General features: G+C 37.5%; 2 protein-coding genes across 3 annotated transcripts in view; one reads left to right on the top strand and one right to left on the bottom strand.

Moving 5' to 3' along the window:
* si:ch211-158d24.2 (multiple epidermal growth factor-like domains protein 9) overlaps window positions 1-3538 on the bottom strand; it is a 51470-nt gene extending 47932 nt beyond the window's left edge. The window contains exon 1 of the mRNA XM_056246613.1: window positions 2897-3538. Coding sequence (XP_056102588.1) covers window positions 2897-3344 — 448 coding nt within the window. The 5' untranslated portion in view covers window positions 3345-3538. The remainder of the gene's footprint in view (window positions 1-2896) is intronic.
* A 2878-nt stretch (window positions 3539-6416) lies between these two features.
* golga1 (golgin A1) overlaps window positions 6417-25497 on the top strand; it is a 31174-nt gene continuing 12093 nt past the window's right edge. The window contains exons 1-19 of one of the 2 annotated variants that reach the window (XM_056246609.1): window positions 6417-6585; window positions 7207-7486; window positions 9629-9719; window positions 10410-10484; window positions 12414-12544; window positions 12655-12783; window positions 13032-13201; window positions 14334-14445; window positions 18205-18300; window positions 19854-19979; window positions 20067-20162; window positions 21018-21113; window positions 21198-21293; window positions 21574-21726; window positions 21811-21906; window positions 23549-23638; window positions 23724-23826; window positions 24815-24975; window positions 25075-25230. In XM_056246609.1, the coding sequence (XP_056102584.1) occupies window positions 7361-7486; window positions 9629-9719; window positions 10410-10484; window positions 12414-12544; window positions 12655-12783; window positions 13032-13201; window positions 14334-14445; window positions 18205-18300; window positions 19854-19979; window positions 20067-20162; window positions 21018-21113; window positions 21198-21293; window positions 21574-21726; window positions 21811-21906; window positions 23549-23638; window positions 23724-23826; window positions 24815-24975; window positions 25075-25230 (2103 nt within the window). In that variant the 5' untranslated portion in view covers window positions 6417-6585; window positions 7207-7360. The remainder of the gene's footprint in view (window positions 6586-7206; window positions 7487-9628; window positions 9720-10409; window positions 10485-12413; window positions 12545-12654; window positions 12784-13031; window positions 13202-14333; window positions 14446-18204; window positions 18301-19853; window positions 19980-20066; window positions 20163-21017; window positions 21114-21197; window positions 21294-21573; window positions 21727-21810; window positions 21907-23548; window positions 23639-23723; window positions 23827-24814; window positions 24976-25074; window positions 25231-25497) is intronic. The other variant, XM_056246610.1, reaches the window with a different exon arrangement.

The raw sequence follows: 25497 nt of genomic DNA, 5'->3' as shown, positions 1-25497 counted from the left end.
ATTTAAAAACAGCATTAAAAACAGGATTAAAAACTTTTTTACAGGATACATTACAGGATCGTATCTCTTCTTGATCTTGTTGTTTTGGACTAATAAAATATTTGAATGTAAATTCAATAAATTCCTCTTCCTCTCAATGTAATTAAAAAAAAAATCCAGTTCAACATTCAATTTGCATGGCCAATTAAGTTCAAAATTCGAACTGATGAATGGAAAAAAAGTCTTAAATTCTGAATTTGCCCAACCTCAGTCATAAATGCCTTCTGAACATTTTTGGATACCTTTACAAGATGCCTGTTGTATATCAATCTAAATGGAAGTATTTAGTGTCCACTCTCAATTTCTAGCCGCTTTCTCGGGCCCTGCAGAGGTTCTGTTATGTGAAGGGCTTCCCTAGCACTTCCTGTGTCCTAATAACAGCAGGCTTAGACAGTCTATGCTTTTGTGGACATTGTCTCCCCTGATTATAACCTCGCCATAAGGAACAATAGCTGTGGAATGTCTAATCATAACGACAGGCCAGAGAAGGGTTAAACATCTGTGGTACATTACTCATCTGGAAATATATTAGTGTTTTTTTTTTTCGGTATCATTTCTTGCATTTTGTTTGGGAATGTGGTTGAAGATTAGTGCGAGAAAGCAAATTTAGCCAAAATGTCCTTATGGAGAAACACCCCTCTGTGATCCAGCTGCTCTTCTTTGTCCCCCCTGTTGTTCTTTTGAAAGTGAGTAAAGGTTTCTAAATGTCTACAAACATCTAAGCAAATGCAGTGTAAAATCACGGGGGTCAATGTCCCTTTTATCAGTGCACTGGTGGTAACTGTCAGTTTTGTTGTCTTGGGGATTTAGCATTATTATGGAAAAGTAGGCCAAGTCTATAGATATTTCCATATGGACAATTGGTACACCCAAACGACTATGTAAATGCAAGATTTATGTAGACCTCAGTCTCATTAACAGTGTGACCTGGTTATTTTACACACACATAATGGATAATCTGCAGTCCTTCTTTCTTAACAGCTACTAGCAACACACTAAAAAAAAATACCATTCTAATACAAAATGTTAACAATCCCAGATGGAAATACTGGCTGATATACTGGAAATACTAGCTGATGTCCTTTACCTGATAAAGCCCAGCTCCTGAATCGCTTCATACTGAAGGGTTAAAGATTTGGTACATTTCTCAAATCATCCTCGACATTTGTAAAACAGTAAGTGCATTTCTCAAAACAATTCGTACAAATAGCAAAACACCATGGATTTCCTGCAAAAGCCAGTCTCTTGCTCAAAATCCTTAGATCATCTCTCAAAAGTAAATATCAGTCTCAATGAACATGTCAGTGCCATCAGAATGACAAGTCCTTGTGTCATTGTGTACGAATAAGACAGTCAAAATGCTTAGTCATGTAGTCAATATAACGGTGTACTCTGGAGGGATGTTCTGATGTAAACTATGGCTAAAGTTTTGATGACAATTATTGTAAATTGTAGGTTACACACCTTAGTGTATGTGGGAGTTTGAGACTGGACAAGATTCACATTTACGCTTCTACTGTTAGTGTAATTTGTTGACAGACCATGTCATTGCGATACAGAAAGGAAAAGACAGCACTGCATAGCAGAAAAAAAAGAAAAAAAAAGAAATGTGATAAAAGAAATGTGAACAGGACAGATCTAGAAAAAAAAAGTCTAATGAAAATGTATAGAAATATGCTTGATTATGACAACTTGTTCAACCATTTTGCATGTAAAGACTTATGCTATGAATACTCTAAAAACTGCTGGGTTGTTTCAACCCAACTTTGGGGCAAATATGGTCAAACCCAGCCGCTGCATTTTTAAATTACATTTTTAACCTGGGGTTTGTCCATATTTGACCCAAAATTCAGCATTTTTTAGAGTGAACTAATGTCTAAATGTTGTGGGGGGTGAGACAATTCAACAGAGACCCATTATAATACATTTTGATCAACATTGACATAAGCATAAGCAATTGATAATGGAAACAGCAGTGAATTGTACATAATCATTTGCATGGATGTACCAAAGCATTTGCAACTTGTTCAAAGAAATGAGAAACTGCTTTTTTTGATGTGCACAAGTGACACAATGATGTGAAGATTGAACAGGTAGTTTTGAGAATTTCAATTCTGATCTGAGAAATGTAGCCAAAGCGACTGAGAAAAACTGTAATATGATTTCCCATATTATATCAATGGCCAGTTAGACATCATAAGAGCCTGTTACATATAATAATGATATGTAAACAAAATAAAGGTCAAAAAATCAATGCATGGATGGAATGATTAGATAGACAGACAGACAGATAGAACGAGATACAACAATAGATAGAACGACAGACAGACAGACAGACAGACAGACAGACAGACAGATAGATAGATAGATAGATAGATAGATAGATAGATAGATAGATAGATAGATAGATAGATAGATAGATAGATAGAAGAGCAGGGGTGTAGAATTTAGTAGGGACGCTAGGGACGTGTCCCTACCAATATCCAGTGACACTGATATATCCCTAGCAATAATCGATCAAAACTTAAAATATATTTGATGTCCAATTTCAAAATCAAACCTACGCCACTGTAGAAGAGTGAGGTGAGCGTGCAATCGATACCTCATCAATATATCATGTTGCATGGCTATGAATGCTAATGAAGTGATTTCTGAGAGGCGGACTGCAGGAATGATGATGGTTATACCGTACATGATTATGAAGCAGGAAAGGCCTGATGTTCGCACTGATTAGATATAACGTTGGCCCATGGCTTATGCTTAATAAGAATATCCTCATCATAATAGCATTTCTGTTGTCATAAATGTGATTTGTAAATTTTGGTTTTCAGTTCTTTCACTATCCATTTGAACTCACCTTGAGAATTGTCAGAGGTTGTACTAAAATCGGGCACGATGCCTGATCTGTCTGCTTTATTATCAGAGATCTGCGTTTCTTTCATCTGCTTTTCAACAGAGCGGAGCCTCCTCCGATCAAACGCGGCCATGTAGCTGGGATTAGACAGGGATGGGGTGGTGGTGGGGTCCGTTGTTGGTGGTTTAATGGTGGCTGCTGGTGCGGCGACATTTATCGGTTTTCTGGCGGACGCGATCGTGGGCGCTGGTGTCAATGCGACAATACCGAGCCGGTATCCTGGAAACTCGTTCGCGCTCGTATCTGGATGCTCTTCTGCGATTCCACGAGATTTCCTTAGTACTAACGGCAGCGCATCGTAGGAATGAACCGCCTCGGATAACCCCATGCACATAAACACGATGAATGGGAAAGCCGGAGATGTAAACATCATTAAGGCAAGCCACCACATAATCTCAACGCTCCATGAAAACCTCCTCGAGACGGACTTCGCAATGCCCCCGTCCTCCAATTTCCATCGGGTTATTCCAAACCAGGTGGTTTCCAAGCCGCCCCGATGTAGCCTACTCCACCATATCCGAGAGAGACCCCCTTTTTTGTCAATGGCTCTGAACCGACTGCAAGGTGTTTGATCCGCACCACACCGACCTGTAGTAGGAGCGAAGCGCAATAGAGTGGCACACGCACTGACCAATCAGAATGCAAGATGAGATAACCGCTGAAGTGTGATGTGTGGTTTTTCTCACCGCTTGATAGACGGTGAAGCGTCTGATTGGTTCATATCAGGCGCATCGAAACCTATCTGGCTGGTTCATGCAGTCAGGCGATCGTTTCAATATTTTCATTTTACAGCCTATTGTTGAATCAGCCGAGGAGAAAAAAATAGGAAAACACGTTCCTAAATATTTAAGGACTTTCAAAACAACATTTTCAAGCAATTCTACTTCATTCTGCATTCGCATGAGCAATTAATTATTGCCATTATGAGGTTGTGTAAACTCTAAAGGGATTATTATAGACACCACACTGACCCTAGTTTAGTAATTTAATTATTTTCTATTTTATTATAATTTTATTTATTTATGTGGTGGTGGTGGTGGTGGTGGTGGTGGTATTTGGAGCTCTGGGTTGATTTCAGTTGCCAAGCACTGTCAGGTTATTATCAGCAGCAGCACCATCTTCTGGTTGCATGTGCAAAAGAATGAGGAACAACTCTGTGGTGCATGTGACACTATCCTGAGCCATCCATACCAGTAAGATGGAGAAGTGCAACTGTTCTAATGGATTGTAATGCCAGCGTTCTAAACAGAGTTTTAAAACAGAGCTTCCTTTACGCCTCACCCTCATATCCCTGCTGTTTTGAGACCTCTTCAAGGTGAAGGCCAACATCCATATGGACATCTCACGCATGTGTGGACGAACACCTGGGGCTCTGGCAGTGAGCTGTGACATTGTACAGGTGGAGACAGAATAGAATAGAATAGAATAGAATAGAATAGAATAGAATAGAATAGAATAGAATAGAATAGAATAGAATAGAATAGAATAGAATAGATCAGATCTTTATTGTCGTTGTCATTAAAACAGCAAGACTGTTTAGCAGCTCACAAGGATTGGCAAAAATATAAAAAGCATAAACATAAGACAGTGAGGTATCCTTTGTGCAAAAAACATTATAACAAAGATATATGCTATGTATAAATATGACAATATGAGATACATATATATATATATATATATACATTATATATATATATATACATATTTGTGTGTGTGTGTGTGTGTGTGTGTGTGTGTGTGTGTGTGTGTGTGTGTGTGTGTGTGTGTGTGTGTGTGTGTGTGTGTATGTGTGTGTTCTGTGTCAATATAACATGTCAAAATAGTGCAAATATGGAGTGAGTTGGTTGTGGAAGGTGGGGGTACCAGTTCGAGAGGCAGGTTTATTGCACCATAGTATTTGGAAGTGAAAGGAGGGAAATTTGCATTTGACTGCCTGTGGGACAAACCCTTTTTAATCTGCTAGTTTTGGTTTTGATTAGTCTGTATCTCTTCCCAGAGGGCAGGGGGGAGAACAGGTGATGTCCAGGGTGAGTGGGATCCTTTATAATACAACTGGCTTTCTTTTAGAGTGTAAATGTTTCTGAGGTAACCATGAATCTTCAATAATAATAAAAAAAAGGCAGACTACAAAACAAAAATGTGGGTGAAGGCAAGGCGGTATAGGGGTGATGGTGGGAGGCTATTTCTAGATATGTAAATATTGTCACTTAATGTGTTGTTGGGCCACTTATTTCAATTTTTAAATATAGGTTTACATTGATACTTTTTTTCCTTTAGATTTTAGATCATTTATAAAACAAGGATAGCCTATTGAAATTCAATACATGTAGTAGTGAGAATTGACTGGGACTCAATAATAGGCGTAGGGTTTTCGAAATAGTGATTCTCCAAACAAATGGCTATTTATAAACATTTCTGTCCTTAATTGAAACAACTTTTATTTTTATTTTTTTAATATTTATAACTGAAAGGTTGTGATTATTATAATAAAACAATGAAAAGAGTTCCAAATGCCATTGTAAATTATGCACAATGTTAACAGCAGAAACACTTGGTGAAGGACAGTGCTATTTCTCAGAATACTCATGTAACAGGCATGGGCCAACAAGAGATATACAGTATGAGGGCCAAAACAGTCCACATGATTACACAACCCACATGAGAATCATTTTCAAGGACATGGTGCGGAGTATACAAATGGCCAACTGTCAAAAAAACCTTTATCCCTCATCTAGTGATCTTGAATGTCTTATTTATAAATAAATAAATCCTTTCTTGTTTTATTATCTTTCCTTCTTTTGTTTTGCTGTCATTTGAGGTTTGTTTGAAATGCTGTTATTTTTAGATGCAAAGTCACCTGTAAATTCATATGGTATTTCCAGACATTTTATATTAAAAGTGAGTTTTTGAAAATTCCCCTATACATTCATATACATCGTATATTGGATTACTTATTTAAATTTATATTCATATATTCAATACTATATTCATATAACAAAGTGATTTACAGCAGTTTCTGAAAATTCCCCTATACATTCATATACATTGGATTACTTATTTAAATTTATATTCATATATTCAATACTATATTCACAACAAAGTGATTTACAGCAGGGGTCTTCGTTTGGGGCTTTTTCTTAAGGAAAGCATGCATTTAGCACAAATAATGTGTATAAAAAATAGGTCATCTTTCATTGTTGCGGAACATCAGTGTAGGATATGTAGTTAAAATCGTTCAATCAATCACTATTATTGTAATATTTTATATAATCATCTAAACAAAGTGTAAATACATGAATGTGTCATTATATGTTTGAATAATATTATGCGTCTAATATTTAGCAATGCTACGTCTGACAGCTTTCATATTTGACATAAAATCACGCGAACATGTAGCCACGCCTCTCTCCTGCGATCGTCCAATCAGCGCGGGGTACAATCGCCAAGTTGTTCCTGGAACGTCATCAGAATTCTGGTGACTGGAGATTACGTGGTGAAGTTAGTTAGCCAGTTGCTAGCCCCGACAAAAAACAGCACACACAGATGTAATGACTGCAAAAAAATATTTGCGTTAAACGTGCACTTCCATCACAATAAACATCACCTCTTTCAGAGTTTATGGAGGTGTTACGGTAGGTTCACGCTTGTATGTTTTTTTGGTTTAGTAAGGAAGATGCACGAGAGCTAACATCAGCTAGCTCTGTTTACTATTTATCTCTTATTTCTCCGCTTTACGTTTTTTATTTGACAGTTTTAATTAGATGTTGTCATGCACTGTCAGCATGTGATGGATGAATGGTTTTGACATCAAGCTTACGTGTCATTATTAAACCTGACACTGGTTAGCTTACTACAATGTAGCATGTCAAGCAAAGTCAACATTGAGTCTTTTTGCTCATGTAGTCTATTCTAAAACATTGAGCCGCAGAATTTGGTTTTATGAGTTGATATTTGTATTTAACTCTACTGTATTGCCGATGTCTTGCTTGAAAACAATGCATCTGCTTTAAATAATTCTTAAGTCGAGTATCAATATAAGTGTAGTACTATTTTGATATGCCCCTAACTAGATAAACAGCTGTACACTAGACAGTGTTGTATACGAAACAATTCACTCTTAGAATGCAGGTTTCAAGCACAGGAGACTCATTTTATTCAGAAAAGTATCTGCTGTTTAAAAGCCTTGTTTGATTGTATTAGTGTAGTGAATTTCTTCTGCTAATGTAATTCTAGTGTTGTGATTGTCTCCACAGAGTCAAGGCAGCAGAGAGAAACCCCAGAATGAGTTCTGCGTATGCTGTGGATATAACCCGTTCTGCATTACGAACACCCTAAAGCGTCTCGAGAGAGAGCCATTCAAAACATTGCTTCACACACACGGCTATAGGCTACATCTACACTACTGAGATGTTTGCAAAGTTGAAGAAGAAGCTGGCAGAGGAAGGCGCCGCTGCCCCTCGTTCAGGCCGCATCCCTCGCTCCATGAGCAAAGAGTCCATCACTTCAGTGGGCGCAGATTCAGGGGATGACTTTGTGAGTAGATCTCATATCTTCATCTTGCAATTATAAACCTTTGTGGTGTTTAGACCAATTAAGTTGCTTCGTCTGTGATGACAAAGCTGAATTTTCAGCATCATTACTCCAGTCTTCAGTGTCACATGATCCTTCAGAAATCATTCTAATATGCTGATTTCTTATTATTATCAATGTTTAAAACAGTTCTGCTGCTTATTTGTATTGTGAAGACTGTGATACTTTCTTTAGGATACTTTCATGAATAGCAAGTTCAAAACAACAGCATTTATTTGAAATAGAAATCTTTATTGTCATTTATGATCAATTGAATGCATCCTTGATGAATGAAAGCATTTATTTATAATAAAAAAAAACGGCAACACTTTATTTTACAGTGTCCTTGTTACATATGTTACATGTACTTACCATAGTAATAACAGTAAATTATGCATAATTACATGCAACTAACCCTCAAACTAACCCTAATCCTAACCTAACCCTATAGTAAGTACATGTTGTGAATTAATATTGCTCAATACTTAATAATTATAATATTTATATATATTATAAATATTATATAAATACTATATATAATTACACAGTAACAATGACACTTTACAATAAAGTGTAACCAAAAAATCTTTCTGACCCAAATCTCATGATTGGGTATATTGAAGGGTATATTCTTGGCTTATTCTTATTTTGGATCAAATAGAAATAATTATGAATTAAACTAATGCTATTGTATGTTTCTTGTCTGAATGGCGTTAAATCATTTTTTTTTAAACCTATTATTGTGAAAATTGTTTTTTAATTCTAAACCAAAAACTTTTAAGTGTACTTCCAAGTCTAGTAAAGTACCAGCTGACACATTTTGATTAATGGACAGTAAATACCTAAATATTTCCTAATGCAAAAGAAGAACGGCCCTAGTAAAACAGCATGATAGTTATTCCTGTTTCAAATAACTGGCTTATCCACAGTATGCATTCTAGAGAAAGTCATATGACTGTGTTCTGGCTGTGTTTGCACACTGCTCTACACGAGGAACCTGCTAGTGTGTCTAAGGTTAGTACGAGGGCTGTGCTATGCTGCTTGGGAATGCAGCATAGCACAGTGATGTTATAGAAAGTGCTAAATAATATCACATGCTTTGACAAACCACTGTAACCGGACACTGTTGTCCTCTAGCAATTAATGGCAACACACTCAGGGTTAGGAGGATCAGGTTGTCTTTCGCCCTAAATAATTAAAGCTGCAGCCTTCAGGCTTGATGGAGAATGAGTCTAAATCAAAGCCACCCTTATAGGTGTTTTATTGAGAGAAACTGATGGGTTTGGACCCCAAGGACAATGCAAATGTCTTATTTATTATAGTAAACACCTAAATGATTCTGCATGTGTGCATGGGTTTCTCCTTTTTCAATTATATAGTTCTTATGAAGGATGTGCAATTATATAGTTTTTTTCTCAGGTTTTGTATTGCGGTTCAATGGTTATGTATTTTTTTTAAATTAATTTTCTAATTTGTATATTTAATACATACATACATACAATTAGAATTATATATATGCACAATCACATACACATTTTTTAAACACTGATGTCATTTAAACTCTTTTTAATTATTTGTTTTTTGCTGCTACATTCACTTGCATTTTACTTTTAGTGTGTTGATTTTATTTTTAGTGTGTTTTATCAAAAATGTACACACAATACTATAGAATTTTAATATTAGACATTTATCAGTTATTGCCCATAACATTTAAAATAATACTAAAACATACTACACATAATATATAATCGGTAATCAGTATTAAATGGTAAAATCATAAATAATATTAATCAGTATTAGTAAATGAGATAGCGTTATTATTCACTGAAGTCCCTTAAAGGGGAGAGATAAATTATTTCGTTTTTTTTACTATGCTACATATGATATGATATGATATGATATGATATGATACAGTAGTGAAAGGCTGATACAAATTCAATGAAACCACCAAATATGAGGAAATATTTCAAATTATTAGGCAAAAAAAGGCAAACTACAGGTTTTATTTTCACAGTATTACTACTTTAATATTGATGCATTCCTAGTCTATTTCTATGGTGCTATTAGGATGATAAATTTCTCTTCATCTATATCTTTCGCTTTCAGGCGTCTGATGGCAGCAGCTCCAGAGATGACGCCTCTTCTCAGATTCAGCGCAGAAACGATCAGATACGAAAGCTGGAGGCCAAACTCTCAGGTATTGTCAACACAATATAGTGAAACTCATGTGAACACAAAAGGAGAAAGAGACTGAAAGAGGGGAACAAATACGAAAGGCCATCGTGACAAAATCTAAGATGCAGGCTGTTATTTTTACACTCTTCTCACCTGCAACTCTTACGTGGTCTTATCTATTTCAGTCTGTATTCGGATACCTTTAAACCTTTTATAATCACAACGGAACTGTTTAAAGCACATAGCATTTGACAGATTTGCCACATTCATCGCAGAGCAAACCAGTCAATGAATGCAAATGACTGGAAAAATCAGCATGAATAATAGATACCTGGCTCTCACTATCAGCCTGCCATGGTATGCAGTTACACATAGCCTGATCTAGAAACTCTTTTAACCCTAAATGAGGTGTGCTAGATAAGATGATTGCATTATTGACCTGATCAGGGATGATGTATTAGTTTAAAGGTCAAAGGTCAGCAGTGAAAGGTAGCTGTCATTGCACAGCCTCACAGTCAGTTTGGTTTTCTCATCTCAGAAAATCATTCTGTTTTTCCCTCCATTTGTTTATCTTCTCAATTATGTTTATCCCTTTGTTTTCTCGTCCCTGTTTTTGTCCCTCCTCCTCCCTCCCCTACCCGTGATCCTCCTCCCCTCATCCTCCCTCCGGCCGTGTGTTTGTGTGTGTCGGTATCCCATTCCCCAACCCTAGACTACGCTGAGCAGCTTCGGCTAATGCAGAAGACCAAGGAGAAGCTTGAGATTGCATTAGAGAAGTATCAGGATTGTACGTACCGTTCTTTTCCTCCCATTTTCACCTCTTCCTTCTTTTGGCTTTCTCTCCTCTACTCCTTTCCCATTTGTTTGTCCGATGCTTTTACACGAACATGCATTCTGGTTATACATGATCAACTTATAGACAAGTAAAGTTGGTTCTTGATCAGAAAAAAAAAATGAAAAAGAAGACCGTTAATCGGTTTATTCACTTGTTTTATATCAATTGTTTTATCACAAACCTCTTGGTCTGGGTTCTATTAAGTTAAGCTCTATCAACAGCATTTGCAATCATGAACATTACCACAGAAAATTATTTCTACCCTAAGTAGTTTAACCCTTTAAAGCTATTCAGGGTCTTTTTGACCCCAAATGACATTTGCTGAAATAAAAAAAAAAATCTAAATGGCATGAGACTTGATGTGATGGTTGACACTTCCTAGCTCTACAAACAATAAAATAAATTGGAATGATATCAGGTTGTATGTTAGTGTGAAAAAAATAAAACTCTAGAGACCCCAGACAATAAAATGTGTGTTTTTTTTAAATATTTTGTTTTCATAGACATCAACGGGAGACTATAAAAATTACTTTTTGTTACATAATTTGTCACAAAAATTCAGTTACAATGCAGAAAACACACAAAATGAAGGGGTAATACTACAACACATCCTTGGAGTTAACGCATTCAACAGTGAGTGTACATTAAAAACGAATAGCTTAGGAGGGTTACAGTAAATAAGCTGACATGTGACTACTAATGGCCAGTTCACACAGAACATGTTTTTGCTGTGAAAAACACGAGACGCATGACAGTGTAACTGAGAAAATGACAAGTCTAGAGATGTTTTTTTTTTAAAGTTGCACTTTTAACTTTTTTAGACCGCTTTTTTTTTAGAACGCTGTTTCTTGCGTGAGGCGCTGCAAAAGATGCGAGATGTGAGCGCGGTCAAACACATCCATCTAGCGCATGTTTACATAGAAAAACCATCCCAAGAATACTTATTTGGGTAGATAAACATCTGATGTAACTTTACAAAGATAAGGTCAGTAAGTGATTCTATCACGCTAGTCATTAATAATAATAATAATAAAAACAAATGAATAAACTATAACAACATTATATTAATATAATACCATTTGTTACTGTAATCATGCAATTCCCCCATGCAAATTTTTTTTTTTGCTTAAAAAAGCTGATGGATTAGTCAATGATTCTTTTTGGTAAATTAATCAATAATATGCCACAAATGCTGTTGGTGGCCACTTTTTATGACATGATTTTTTCAGCAATTGTAGATTGTGCCTATAACAAGGTAATATAAGATGCTGTTTTGCTCCGAAACGTCATGATCTGAAAGCACAGACCCCATTTATAGACCCAAATTAAGAGGAGAAATGCACTGAATTGAATAAAACAATTGAATAAAAATAAATGCATGTACTAACAATGTGTTTTACAGCTTTACTACCAAGGACGTCTGGAAATTAAGCAATGTTGTTGTTCTTTTCATTTCATTTAATGAATTTATGTCTCTAATAACATTTAATGCAACACTAACAAAGGTAACAAAAATAATACATGATGTGTTACATGATATGTAACACATTTACTTTACATAATGTCTAACATTACCATCTGTGATAACACTTAACCACTGAGTTATAATGTTATGTCTGTTTAAAGCTGTTTTTAGAGTCACAGGAATATTCCCGGGTTACTTTCAAACATTTCTATTGCTGAATAATTAATGTATGTGCTTTAACAAAAAGACAAGCTGCAAATTTCTGCTTTTAAACCCTACAGACCTCTTTTCTGCTAAGCTTCCATTATAAGTGTATTAACGGCCCATAGACATTATGTTGACAATGATCTGGATTATTTCTTTAAGAAGGATTTCTGAAAAATGTAAGCTTTTGACTTGTTTTTGTTTTCATCCAGCATCCATGCGCAAACTTCAGGACCAGAACGAAGCTTTTCAGTCTAACAGAGCCAAGATGGCAGAAGGAATGGCCTTAGCATTAGAGAAGAAAGACCAGGAGTGGATGGAAAAGCTGGCTTCACTGGAGCAGGTTAAGATGCTTTTTGACGTATTGCATAAAGTCGCTCTAATTAGTGTTTTGTAATTCACATCTAATATCCTAATAAATCATAATTGCTTTGTCCTCTTTCTCTCAAACAGGAGAAGTTGTCACTGACCGCTCGGTTAGACGAGATGACAGAGCAGAGTTTAACACTGTTCCAGAAGAGAGATGATCTGGATGAGCTGGAGGGCTTTCAGCAGCAGGAACTGGCTAAAGTCAAACACATGGTCAGCACAGTCAACCTTGTGTGTTCTTTTATTAGTTGTATATAGCAAAAAAAAACATAGTTTGAAAAATTATACACAAACCTACATTTCTGCATTCAACAATCATTTTTACACTGATGCATATTATCCAAGTTAAAGGAATATTTAATCTAACAACAAGCCGTGTCTGAAAACGCAAGACTGGAGTAGCTCATATTCATTGCAATAGACAACAAGAACAAATTCGTTAGTGGGCACTTGTTCTGCAGCTGCTGAAGCGAGAGGAACAGTTGAGTCATCGGGAGAAAGAGCTCAGAATGAGAGGAGAGGAGCTGAACATAGCGAGACTGACCCTAAGCCAAACCGAAGACAAGCTGTACGAGGTGGGAGAGGAACACGAGGAGATGTGCAGGATCAACTCACAGCTACAGGCTCAAAGGTGTGTGTGGAGAACTTGCACAGGAGATCTTGACTTCCAAATTGTGAGAATGTAAAATAAGGTTTGACTTCATTTTATCAAAGATCAATGGCTACGTCTACATGCAACCAAATGATCCATTAGTAATCGGGTTGACGACTCAATCGGACTGAAAAGCCTTCATGTAAACACTTTAATAGATCCGATTGAGCTCGATCCGAATGAAATTTCGATCGGATTGAAAGGGTTGGTTTATTCCTTTTCTAATCCGATCGAGAGGACATGTAAACACTTGATCGGATTGAAAACCGGAACTGAAAGGAATGCGCATGTGCAATGAGGTACAAAGAGCGTAATGACGTATGACGCACGGAACGAGCTGTTCTTCCTGTTGAATAAAGTGTCATATAAATGAGTGTCCCGTCATTCTAAAATTCTCCTTTCACTCAGCGTCTGTGAAGTGGAGCAGGACAACGTCCCACCAGTCCTTGTTTCAGACTCTCATCCACAGACGACTGGTTTAGGGCGCGGGGAGGGGCATTTTTACTGCGCAATAAATATAAACAGCACGACACAATGGTTCATATGTCATTGTCTCCAAATTATGAATAAATGGATAAATATAAAATCTGCTGTTTAAAACAAATAAAGAACCGATGTATGAGAATGGTTATTATGCACAAACAGCGGGAAACTCTAGTGCAGTGTGCACGTCAAAAAATCTAATCTGATTTGAAGCTTGTGACATATAAACGCGCACATTAACCCAATCTGAATTCAGTCCGATTGAAACAAAAGTTGTGCAAACATAGCCAATGTTCTTCAGACTTAAAAATAAGGGTGTGCAAAACTACTAATTTGCATAAGCCAAGCAACAAAATGGAACGGAATATGACCGTCTCAACAAAAATATAATTTTAAAGATTTTAAATCTAGGTCATCTAGTCAATCACCCTGATTCATTCCTAGTCCTACTTCAAAATATTTGAAACAGGATGAAATGTTTCAAAGAGTGTTGAAATATTCATTAAACAAATAACCACTTTCAAGGCTTCCTTCTGAAAAAGCGATTGCTGTCAGATTATTCTGTGCATCTGTGGAGTTTGCTTTATTTATTTCAGTTTCTGTAATTGTGTCTGGCTGTCTCTCTCAGGGATGAGTTGTTGAGTGAGAGAGCGGAGGCTGAGAGGAGGGTTGTGGATCTGGACAGGAGAGAGCAGGAGTTACAGCAGCTCATCCAGCAGGTCTCACAGGATTTCCAGAAGGTGGGCACTTGACAACTTTCAGCTCTTCATCAACACAGATGACACTCAGAAGCCAAGAAGGTTACTTTTGGGAGCATATAGTCACCACTCCCATATAAGTGTTTTCATTTCTTTCACGTTTATTTATAAATTACTTGTATGCATATAACATTGTCATGACATTGCTTATGGTGTACTTTAAGGTTCACCCAAAATTGAAAATGAGCCCATGATTTACTCACCCTCGAGTCATCCTAGGTGTATATGAATTTCTTCTTTCAGCCAAATACAATCAGAGTTATATTAAAAAGTTTTTGAACTCCAAAAAGTACATCCATCCATCATAAAAGTAATCCATACGGCCCCAGGGGGTTAATAAAGGGCTTCTGAAGCGAAGCGATGCGTTAAGAGGAATATCCATATTTATAACTCTTTTAAAGCTGCAGTCTGCAGTTTTTCCTCTTTGTCGCCATCTCTGTTCGAAATCTGCAATTGCAGTCATTCGCGGAATTGTCAATTTTACGTGAGTTGTACTTCGACACCCTCAACACGGCACAGCGCGGATGAACACAATGTTTGAGGAGACTGTGAGGCTGTCAGTCACCCCGCCGGTGTGGATCCTGTCATTCAGAATCACAGATTATTATTTTTGGAAGTATGACCAACATAAGAATTTTCACCGGAAAATGTCATCTGAACAAGTAAGAAACATCCACTTTTGTTCTGGTTCTGACATTGCAGTAAATCGCGCTGATTAAATCTAACAATCGCTTATAAGTTATCAAATCACGCAAAACCGTGCAAATTATACTTTGTTCTCAAAGTTAACAACGTCAGCATTGCGTGACTACATGTAATGTCCTTCCGATATGTATCCTTGTTTTCGCATGGGTCCGGTTGCAGTCTCTTGTTTTCTGTAGCCACTCCGAAGTCCGAACGAAGTCTTTTGCATTTTACAGCGGGTGAGTCTGTTGTCTCTGGTGATTGTCGTTTGAACCTTTCTGGATCCGCCATCAAATTGATACGTTTAATTATATCAAGTGCTGTGAGAAAAGGCTATAAATCTCCACCTCCACCATCCTCATATAGCCTACTAGCCGAGACTCTTTCTTTATGTGTACAGATGTGACGTAATGACTCAATATAGCCTACTAGCCGAGACTCTTCTTTATGTGTACAGATGTGACGTAATGACTCAATATAGCCTACTAGCCGAGACTCTTTCTTTATGTGTACAGATGTGACGTAATGACTCAATATAGCCTACTAGCCGAGACTCTTTCTTTATGTGTACAGATGTGACGTAATGACTCAATATAGCCTACTAGCCGAGACTCTTCTTTATGTGTACAGATGTGACGTAATGACTCAATATAGCCTACTAGCCGAGACTCCTTTATGTGTACAGATGTGACGTAATGACTCAATATAGCCTACTAGCCGAGACTCTTCTTTATGTGTACAGATGTGACGTAATGACTCAATATAGCCTACTAGCCGAGACTCTTCTTTATGTGTACAGATGTGACGTAATGACTCAATATAGCCTACTAGCCGAGACTCTTTCTTTATGTGTACAGATGTGACGTAATGACTCAATATAGCCTACTAGCCGAGACTCCTCCTTTATGTGTACAGATGTGGCGTAATGACTCAATATAGCCTACTAGCCGAGACTCCTCCTTTATGTGTACAGATGTGACGTAATGACGCGAAGACATGCTCAAATCTCCCGCGGAAATCCACCAGTTCCACTGAAATTAAAAACATTATTACAAGCTTACCGCTTTGAATCGAGCTAAGGCAAGCAGATAGTTTTGAACACTGGCTGTTATGTATTTTCTCAAATATGTATTTTGGATAATTTTTTTAAAAGCTACGGACTGCAGCTTTAAACTATAATCACTGGCTTCCGGTAACGGTCGCACCCGAGTCTAGTTCTGGCAGAAGAGTGACCTTTGACCTGGCGCAACTCAGGTTCTTTTAACTCCCATTATAAAGCTTGGAATGGCTCTTTATAAAGAGCTTATATTTTTCAGTTTCAGCACAATCAAACTCCAGTTGTGTTTTGCTGATAGACTTAAGTCATACACACCTAGGATGGCTTGTGGGTGAGTAAATTATGGGATCATTTTCATTTTTGGATGTACTAACCCTTTAAAGGAGCATTTTACCCATTTCAACATTAATCTTTATTGAAAGTGGGTCATATATGTAGTCGAAATGTAAAAGAAATTTTGAATTTGGTGCCCTCTTGACCGAGAAAAGACAGAAAATAACTTTAGGGCGCATTTGTATGTAAGACAACAACTCCCACAATGCACCACATTGCACAGCTCTGCAAGCCACTCCCACTAATCCAGAACAGCGCAAACATCAGAGAAATCACTCTTCCGTCTACAAGGCTAGCTGCCAAAAGAGTTTGAAATTCATTTCACACAAAATTTCTAGTTAGTTGGCTGTGGCGAGCAGGACGAGGGTGAGGGACGTGAGAGGACGGCGCGATATTAAAATGTTTAAATGTTTGCCGGTTCCCGCCTCCTTCTTCCAACAAAAACGAACCCTGTTACATTGGCAAACTGAATTGTCAAGTGAATTGTCAAGTGAATTGACATTACTCCTCGTTTGGATCTCTTTCTATATGGTGAATTATTGCATGATACCTGGATGTTCAGTCAGAACATATGCAGTGTGACACTAGGATGGTTCACATCACAACACAAACGTCCGTGTGCTCGTCTGATTCAGAGATTTCGTCCAGGAGAAACTGCTATCGTTGAAATTCTCTGCAGCAGACGGACTCTATCTGTGTCCGTAGCGCACAGCGAGAGCACAGGCACCAGCAGTTCGCCCAGCTCGAGCCAGTCCGGGCTCCTCGTCCGCGACAGGCAGCCGCCTCCTGTTCCTCCATCAGCCTCAGCTGCTCTTCACTATATTGCGGCTCGTAAAGATAGCCACGGACAGCGGATTCGAGCAGCAGAATTTCAAAATCCTCTTCTTCCATATCATGTTTAGTTTCTTCCGTAATTGTCGTAACTTCCTATCTCCACAGCGCTTGTTAGCTTAGCTTCTAAACAAGATGGCGGATATTGATTTCAGTATCTGCAAGTGAAGTCCCACCCACTGATCTGTAATAGGTCTGTAGCGTGAGTGGGTCCCACACCCTGAGTAAATGATGAGCTAGTGTTTGTAGTCTCAACCCTTATACAAAGAAATGGGACTTCCTGCTTTTTATGACGCAAAATGACGATTTTTACGTCATAAAAAGCAGGAAGTGGAACACTTAAATCCTTATTTCTCCCATCTCAGGGGAAAATAAGGGAATAAACCATGACCATTCAAAAATATGACTGGGTTTCTAAAGATACAAAGCTTAATGCAAATGGGTGAAGTGTCCCTTTAAAGAAGAAATCTTTTTTTATTATTATTAAAACCAATTACTGAATTATTTCCAATATTTGCATATTTTATTATTTTGATTTCTTCTATTGCTTGGGTTTGGTCTTTATTTTATTGCTGACATTTTACATCTCTTGTATAACTATTTTTTTTAGAAATATCAAGCAATAATTGCATCGTCTTTGACTAATATAAAATAATCTGTTGAATAAATATTTAAACCCTTGCTTTCACTTGCATAAATTGTTCCTGACGTAACCATACACTCCCAAAGCAATGTCTGTTTAAAGAAACTGGAATATGTTTTTCAATGTTTTCAATTTTCCTTGAATGGTATGATAAAAATAATTTCCACATTCTATTGTTTCTTTTGCTTTCCAGGCACAAAGCAATGCAAATGCACTAGAGAAATCAATGGAGCATCTCCAGTCTGAACACAATAAGCTAAAGCTACAGCATGAGCAGCACAAGAACAAGGTCTGATTGACTCAACAAAGAATTCCTTGATACTAATAATGTAAAGTATTCACTCGCATTTGCACGTGAAAATTACTGTATGAGAATAGAGTTGTTCCGATTCCGATACTAGTATCGGAAATGCCGCCGATACCAATAAAAATTCTGGCATCGGTATCGGCGAGTACTACTATCCGCGTACCGATCCGATACCATTTTCTTAAACAATAACTAGTTATGCACGCTAGCTTTGCGTAACGCTGCAAATCGGAGCTCAATTCTTCTTCGCTGCTCTAAACAGTGGTTGCTTGTGGCAACACAGGAAGTCGTGCTGTTGCCACACAAGCAACCACTGTTTAGAGCAGCGAAGAAGAAAACGCGCGCGCGCCCTGCAGTATGTCCGCTGTTTAGCAGTATTTCAGACTGGACAACCAGGTAGTAAAACGGCGACATGTCTCATATATGCCATACTGCAATTTCGAGGGGTGGATTGGAACAAGTATTAGCAACTTCAAGTAACACCGAGTAACCCCGCAGAACACGATTACACAAAGGCAAGGGCAGAGAAGGATGAGCCGCGCCAGAATCAACAATCTCTGAAAGCTTCATTCAAACGAAGAGAAATGTTTTCAAAAGACAGCCAACGAGCGATCATAAATATAACCGACACAACATGTAAGTTATTAAGTTTATTATTCTGGATGACCAGCCGATGTCAAAACTGAAATGCCGTTTATTTGACAACTGTTTATGGACCTTAAATTATAAAGAGATAATTTTCTTATATTATTCATATATCATTTTTTTTAGATTCCTAGATTTATTTGTTGCACTTTTTTTATACAGTTATATATTGTAAATCTAAAATACCTTTTTTCAGTTTACAGTAGATGTGTGGCTGCATTTTAAGTTCTTTTTCATTTAAGAAAGATAAATAATATATTGCTGTGAAATGTATGTCAGATAATAAAAATACTCTAGTTCACTCTATGTATTTGTTCATGTTTAATTAAGGGATAAGTCTAAAGCACACCATAAAATAATTCTATCAATTCATACAGTGCTAGTATGAATTGCAGCTGTATAGATACTGTACAGACCCAGGTATCGGATCGGTACTCGGTATCGGCCGATACCCTGAGTCCAGGTATCGGAATCGGTATCGGGAAGGGAAAAAGGGTATCGGAACATCTCTATATGAGAATGTGATAAATTATTCAGGCTCATGTGTGAGCGGCATCCAATCAAAACCTGTAGGTTATAAAATTACATCAGAATAAACTATATGCAAAATACATTTGTCTGCTTTCCATCCCGATCCATTTTATATCCAGTTTGTCTTTTAGACAGAGTGTCAAGGTAAAGACAGTTTAAATAATGCATCTTAACACCCTTGTGCTTTATTCCCTTTCATTGCATGCATATAGCTGTTTTTGGACCCAAAAATATGTCCTGTTCCTAAGCCCTGATGCTAAGTTATATATATAGTGTGTGTGAATGGATTGACCTATATGCAACTCTCTATTTCTTTGTCACTTTGGTATAACTCTTCATACCATACTGTGATTGGTCAGGTTGCAGTGACAGAAGAGGAGCGAGAGCGTCTATTGGCTGATCTGCAGGAGAAGGCCGCCTCCTTAGAGAGGAGACTAGAAGCAAACTACTCTCAGGATGAACACCTACAGGAACTGCTGAAAGAGGTCAGAGGACACGTGTTTATACATGCCTTTCATCTTACTGCAGTTTCAGTCATCTAATATCCGCATGTTTTGTTTGTGTGTGTTTAGAAGTCTGCATTAGGGCAGAGGTTAGAGGAGGCCAGAGGTCAGTTACTGGAGACCAGAACAAATCACACCACAGCAGTCAGTTCACTGGAAGCCCAGGTAACCCAGCATCTAACCTCATTCGCTGCTCTACATTATTACAAGTCGTTTTTAAATGATTTTCAGGCCAGAAATAGTCGTGTAAATAAGTACAATCTTTTAAAAAAAAAGAAAATAGCCTGTTATGTTTAATTAATGTTTCCTTTCATGTTACTTTTGGTTCAGTAAACATCTGTTTTTTGGTATTTTACTATTTTAATAACATATTATACACTACCATTTAAAAGTTTTTGATAGAAGCATTCATTTGATCAAAAAGTAAAAACAGTAATATTTGAAGTATTATTGCAATTTATTGCAACTGTTTTCTATTTGAATATATTTTAAAATGTAATTTTATTCCTGTGATCAAAGCTGAATTTTCAGCATCATTATTCCAGTCTTCAGTGTCTCCCGATCCTTCAGAAATCATTCTAATTTGGTGCTCAAGAAACATTTCTGATTATTATCACTGTTGAAAACAGCTGTGCTGCTTAATATTTTTGTGGAAACCAAAAAAACATTTTTTTCTTAGATCAATAAAAAAAAAAAAAAAAAAAAAAGCATTTATATGAAATCTTTATAACATTATAAATGTCTTTACTTTCACTTTTGATCAATTTAATGTGTATTATTAATGTAAAGTATTAATGTTGTTAAAAAAAGTCTTACTAACCCCAAAACTTTTAAACGGTAACGTAGAATATTTAATTGTAGATTTGAATCTGCAAAAACCCTTTGGAATGGAGTCAAATATCTATGGTTTGCGAATCAAACTGATTCACTGTACTGTACTGTTCAGTACTTAGTGCTGCTATACTGTATTGCTTCATACAGCTATTAGTGAGAGAATTCCTGTTTCTCATTTGTTTCCAGATCTCTCGACAGAAAGCCAGCATCACAGATCTGCAGACTCTGGTCAAGCACAAAGACGATTCGTCCAGGGCTTACAAAGAGAGGACAGACGCACAGGTGAGAGCAATACGATTCTCTAGTTAACCACACATCACATGACCGTGGCTGATTGATCTGAATGATGTGAATGTGTTCTGTCAGATCTCAGAACTGGAGCAGAGGTTGGCTGACTGCGCTGAGAAGATGAAGAGTCTGCAACAGCAACTCGAAGACAGTGAAACGCACACAGAAAAACTGGTACATTATGTCAGTCAAAGTCTCACCAAACGTCCCAATAGCCTGTTCAGTTCCGTCCATCGGTTTGTTACTACTACCAACTGTTTGTGCTGAAATGTTGCCCTCTTCTGTCTGAGATCGGTCATACTTACTGGGACGGCAGCATTAGATGAGGAAAAGATGTTATGGTGTTTAGGGTTATTAAAAAATGGGCTTGTCAGGCAGCTCTGTGTCTGTCTTACAGATCAGCTTTATTGTTAATTTGCCTTAGAGTTTTGACCTTTGACCTTTGGTCCCATAGCAGGTGGAGTGGTCGGAGGAGAGAGAGCGACTACAACAGCAGGTCTCGACACAGAGACAGAGAGGCTTGGAGAAAACAGCCAGGCTGGAGGAGGAACTTCTTGCTCTACAGAGAGAGAGAGAAACCGAGGTCAACAAGCATCAGGACAATCTGGTGTGTAACACATCACTCGTGTTTCTTTGACTATCATGAACTTAATATGGGAACATTATTAAAAGTTTGTGTCTTTCTCTCAAGCGGTTGCTGGAGGAGGAAAAGGCCTCACTGTTGAAGAGCAAAGCTGAGATTGACAGCACTGTAGAGAGACTGACAGCAGAACTCGACCAGTCTAGAGTGAGAATCATCTGCATCTGCACAAACAGATTCACTATGTAACACTACCATTCAAATGTTTGGGTCGATAAGATTTTGAAAGAAGTCTCTTTATTTGATCAAAAATGCAAAAACTTAATATTGTGAAATATTATTACATTTTAAAATAACTGTTTTCTACTTTAAAGGGGTCATATAATGCCATTTTCATACAAGTTAATATGATTCTTTAGGGTCTAAATGAAAAGTTTGTAATATACTTTAATTAAAAATTATCATTAGTATTGTAAGAAAACACTAATTTTACCTGGTCAAAAACAGCTCTGTTTTCTGCACGCCATTTAAGTGCATGTGTCTTTAAATGATAATAGAGCTTCGCTCACTCCGCCCCTCTGTTCTGTGGGGTGTTTTGACACAACACACGTGGAGTGTTGCCTTGACAACAGTTGAGGGTATATTTTTGAGAAAGAATGGCAGCGGGAGTCTCCGAGGACACATCTGTGCAACCGTATCAATTTGATTTTTTGACATTACTTCTTAATCAGTAACAGACAACGTTATAAACTATCTACAAAAGTAAACTTAGTGTAGTGTTACCACATTAACTTCAACACCTGCATACATAGTATGTAATAACACAATAACCATAACGCGTTGTTCATTATAAACGTGGGGTTATGAATTATATTGAGAACGTCGTACATAGAAACGCATTGACGTTGTTCGTGGAGAATATTCCCTTCGAAAACAAAACTCAGCCACTGCGTCTTCTGCGGTTCGGATTTAGGAACATCAAAATGACTGCTGTGTTCGTTATTACACCCAAGAACAGAACACCACAATCGCTTAGACGCCATTCTGCTCCAGTGTATCAACAATAAGGGACTATGATGACAGCTCGCTCAGGGCGGGTCTATGTTGAAACGCTGCTGTCAATCAACAATCGTGGGAGGGGCGTCCGACCGTGTGACGTCACATGGTCAGACGGCTCGATTTGAGACAGGAAAACATATAAGGAGATTAAAACAAAAACACTGGATGGATTTTTATCATTATATGATGGTTGTGTACAGGCACTGCCAACACACATTTCAGTACAGTCAACTTGTAAAAGTGCATGTACCATTATATGACCCCTTTAATGTATTTTAAAATGTAATTTATTCCTTTGTTGTCAAAGCTGAATTTTCAGTATCATTACTCCAGGCTTCAGTGTCACATGATTCTTCAGAAATCATTCTAATATGCTGATTTGGTGCTCAAGAAACATTTCTGATTATTATCAATGTTGAAAATTTTTTTTTCCAGGATTATTTAATGAATAGAAAGGTCAAAAGAACAGCATTTATTTGAAATAGAAATTAGAAATGTGTAAATACTGTCACTTTTGATCAATTTAATGCATCTTTGCTATATAAAAGTATTAATTTCTTTAAAAAAAAAAATCTTTCTGCCCCATACTTTTGAAAGGTAGTGCAAGTTAAAACCGAAGGACAGTACAGCTAATATTATAAAACGGTCCATCATAATCCCTACTGGTTGACCATCCAGTCAGTCATACCGCCCAGTCCTACTGTGCACGTTTCGAGAGGTATTTTTTGAGCTTGAGTCGTGTTGCTGACCAGTATAGAATTTGTGTGACATATATCTGTTTGTGTGACAGGCGGATTTGAGGAGCAGACAGACGGTCAGCGTTGAAATTGCCAAAGCTCTGGAGGAAACCAGAAAACAGAGGGAAGAACTCCAACAGCAGGTTAATTCACTGGCATATTTATATGCATACTTTTTTCACTCAAAAAGTCATGCACTGGTTTTACTTAATTTATTGTATTTTATAGGTCAGCAAAATGACAGAGTCTCTTGAGAAGGCGGAACAGGAAGTGAGTCGTCTTTCTCAGGATTTAGGGGCAAAGGAGGAAGAACTAAACTCGTTGAAGGAAGGTGAGGGACCAGATGTGTTTTGGCAGCAGGAAAGAAACTGGTTTAACCCCTCCATAATTAGCTGTTTATTAGCTGTTTTATTTTTAATTACAAAATTTTGCGGGGGGGGGGGGATCAAATTATGAAATACATGAGTCTTCTCCTATAATGCCTGATGAGTGAGCTTCTTCTCATCAGTTCAGCACACTCATTTTCTATAGGGTTCAGGTCAGGGACTGGGATGGCCATTGCAGATGCCATTGCAGGTTGCAAAAAGTATTTAATAACAGGGAGCCAATAATTATTATTATTAAAATGACGCGATGTTGAAAAAAAAGCCGTTTTTATGAGCAGTCAAAGAAACGCTCACTTTATCTACTAAATTAGTGCCCTTATGTCGTTTTAAAACATTTTAAATTCTGCATTAACTTTTCATATGGTATATACAAGGTTATATATATATATATTTTTTTTTACCTGCAATATGCTCTAATAAAAGGGGGGAAATAATTGTTCTCAATGTGTTTTGAAGAAAAACATTTATTTGGTGTGATTTCTCCCCCCCCCCCCCCGCTTTCAATTCTTTTACTTTAATAAAAGGTTACATTTTTTTAAAGGGTTAACAATGCAGATTTATTTTTTACACCCATCTTTGATCCTTCTTTGATCATATTTACCAAGGGGGCAAACAATTCTGACCATATATATATATACTGATTTTGATACTAAACTTCTGCTAGTGATACTAAGATTCCTTAAGAACACAAAACGGCTTCAGATCATTTCTTGCTTCATTCCAAATTCAGACATGACAAAAGAGTCAGATGTTAATTTAGTAACTGCTTTGACTTATTTAATGGGTCGGTTCAATGATTTTGTTTATATTATTTAAACTGGTAATTAGTGTGAGCAATGTATTAAAAGAACCATCTTCAGAACGTTTATGTGTTTTATAATGGTCAGCATTAAAAAGCTTCTGTTTCTTATTGTGTGTGTTTGTGTGTGTCAGAGCTGAAGGCAGCCCGTAGCAGTCTGTCTTCTCTGCAGGCTGAGTGTGAGTCTCGTCGTTTGGAGGCTGAGGAGAGAGAGCGAGAACGCACCTCTCAGCTGACATCACTGCAGCAGGAAGTCCTCACACAAACACAGCAACTCTCTTCTTACCAGTCCCAGGTCAGTGTGTGCTTTCACCCACCTGAGCTGCTTGTTGTTAGATACAATGTCTTAGCAATTTGATGTTTTTGTATTGACATATCTCTTTGTGTGTGGCAGGTGTCTGATCTGGAGGGTGAGGTGTTGAGATTAACAGCACAGTCACATGCAGACGAGTGTGATGGTGAGCAGAACGGGACGGTTACTGCAAGTGATCTTGACCAGTTACAAAAGGTCAATAAAGACCTCGAGCAACAACTGGCTGAAAAAAACAAGGTGAGAGCAAAGAAAAGCACTGAAATTAAGTTCTAAGCAGATCAGAGATTTTAAAGTGCCCCTATTATTCTTTTTGGATATTAGCTTTCATGTTGTGTGTATTCTGATCTGTAATCTACAGATACATTACATCTGTAATGTAACCTAACTGTTTGTTAAGGTAAAAGGTCTGCAAAGCAAACTTGCTGCTTGCAAACTACATCTACCTTGACCCGTAAACACTGTAGTTGTTGCTGAGGCCCGAAAGAGTTTTGTTCGTGTTGTCGA

Source organism: Rhinichthys klamathensis, unplaced genomic scaffold (genome assembly GCF_029890125.1).
Source record: "Rhinichthys klamathensis goyatoka isolate OS25496 unplaced genomic scaffold, OSU_Roscu_1.1 h1tg000040l_1, whole genome shotgun sequence".
Taxonomy (NCBI): Eukaryota; Metazoa; Chordata; class Actinopteri; order Cypriniformes; family Leuciscidae; genus Rhinichthys; species Rhinichthys klamathensis.
Note: the sequence above shows the minus strand (reverse complement) of the source record. Positions and strands in the feature narration are given on the sequence as shown.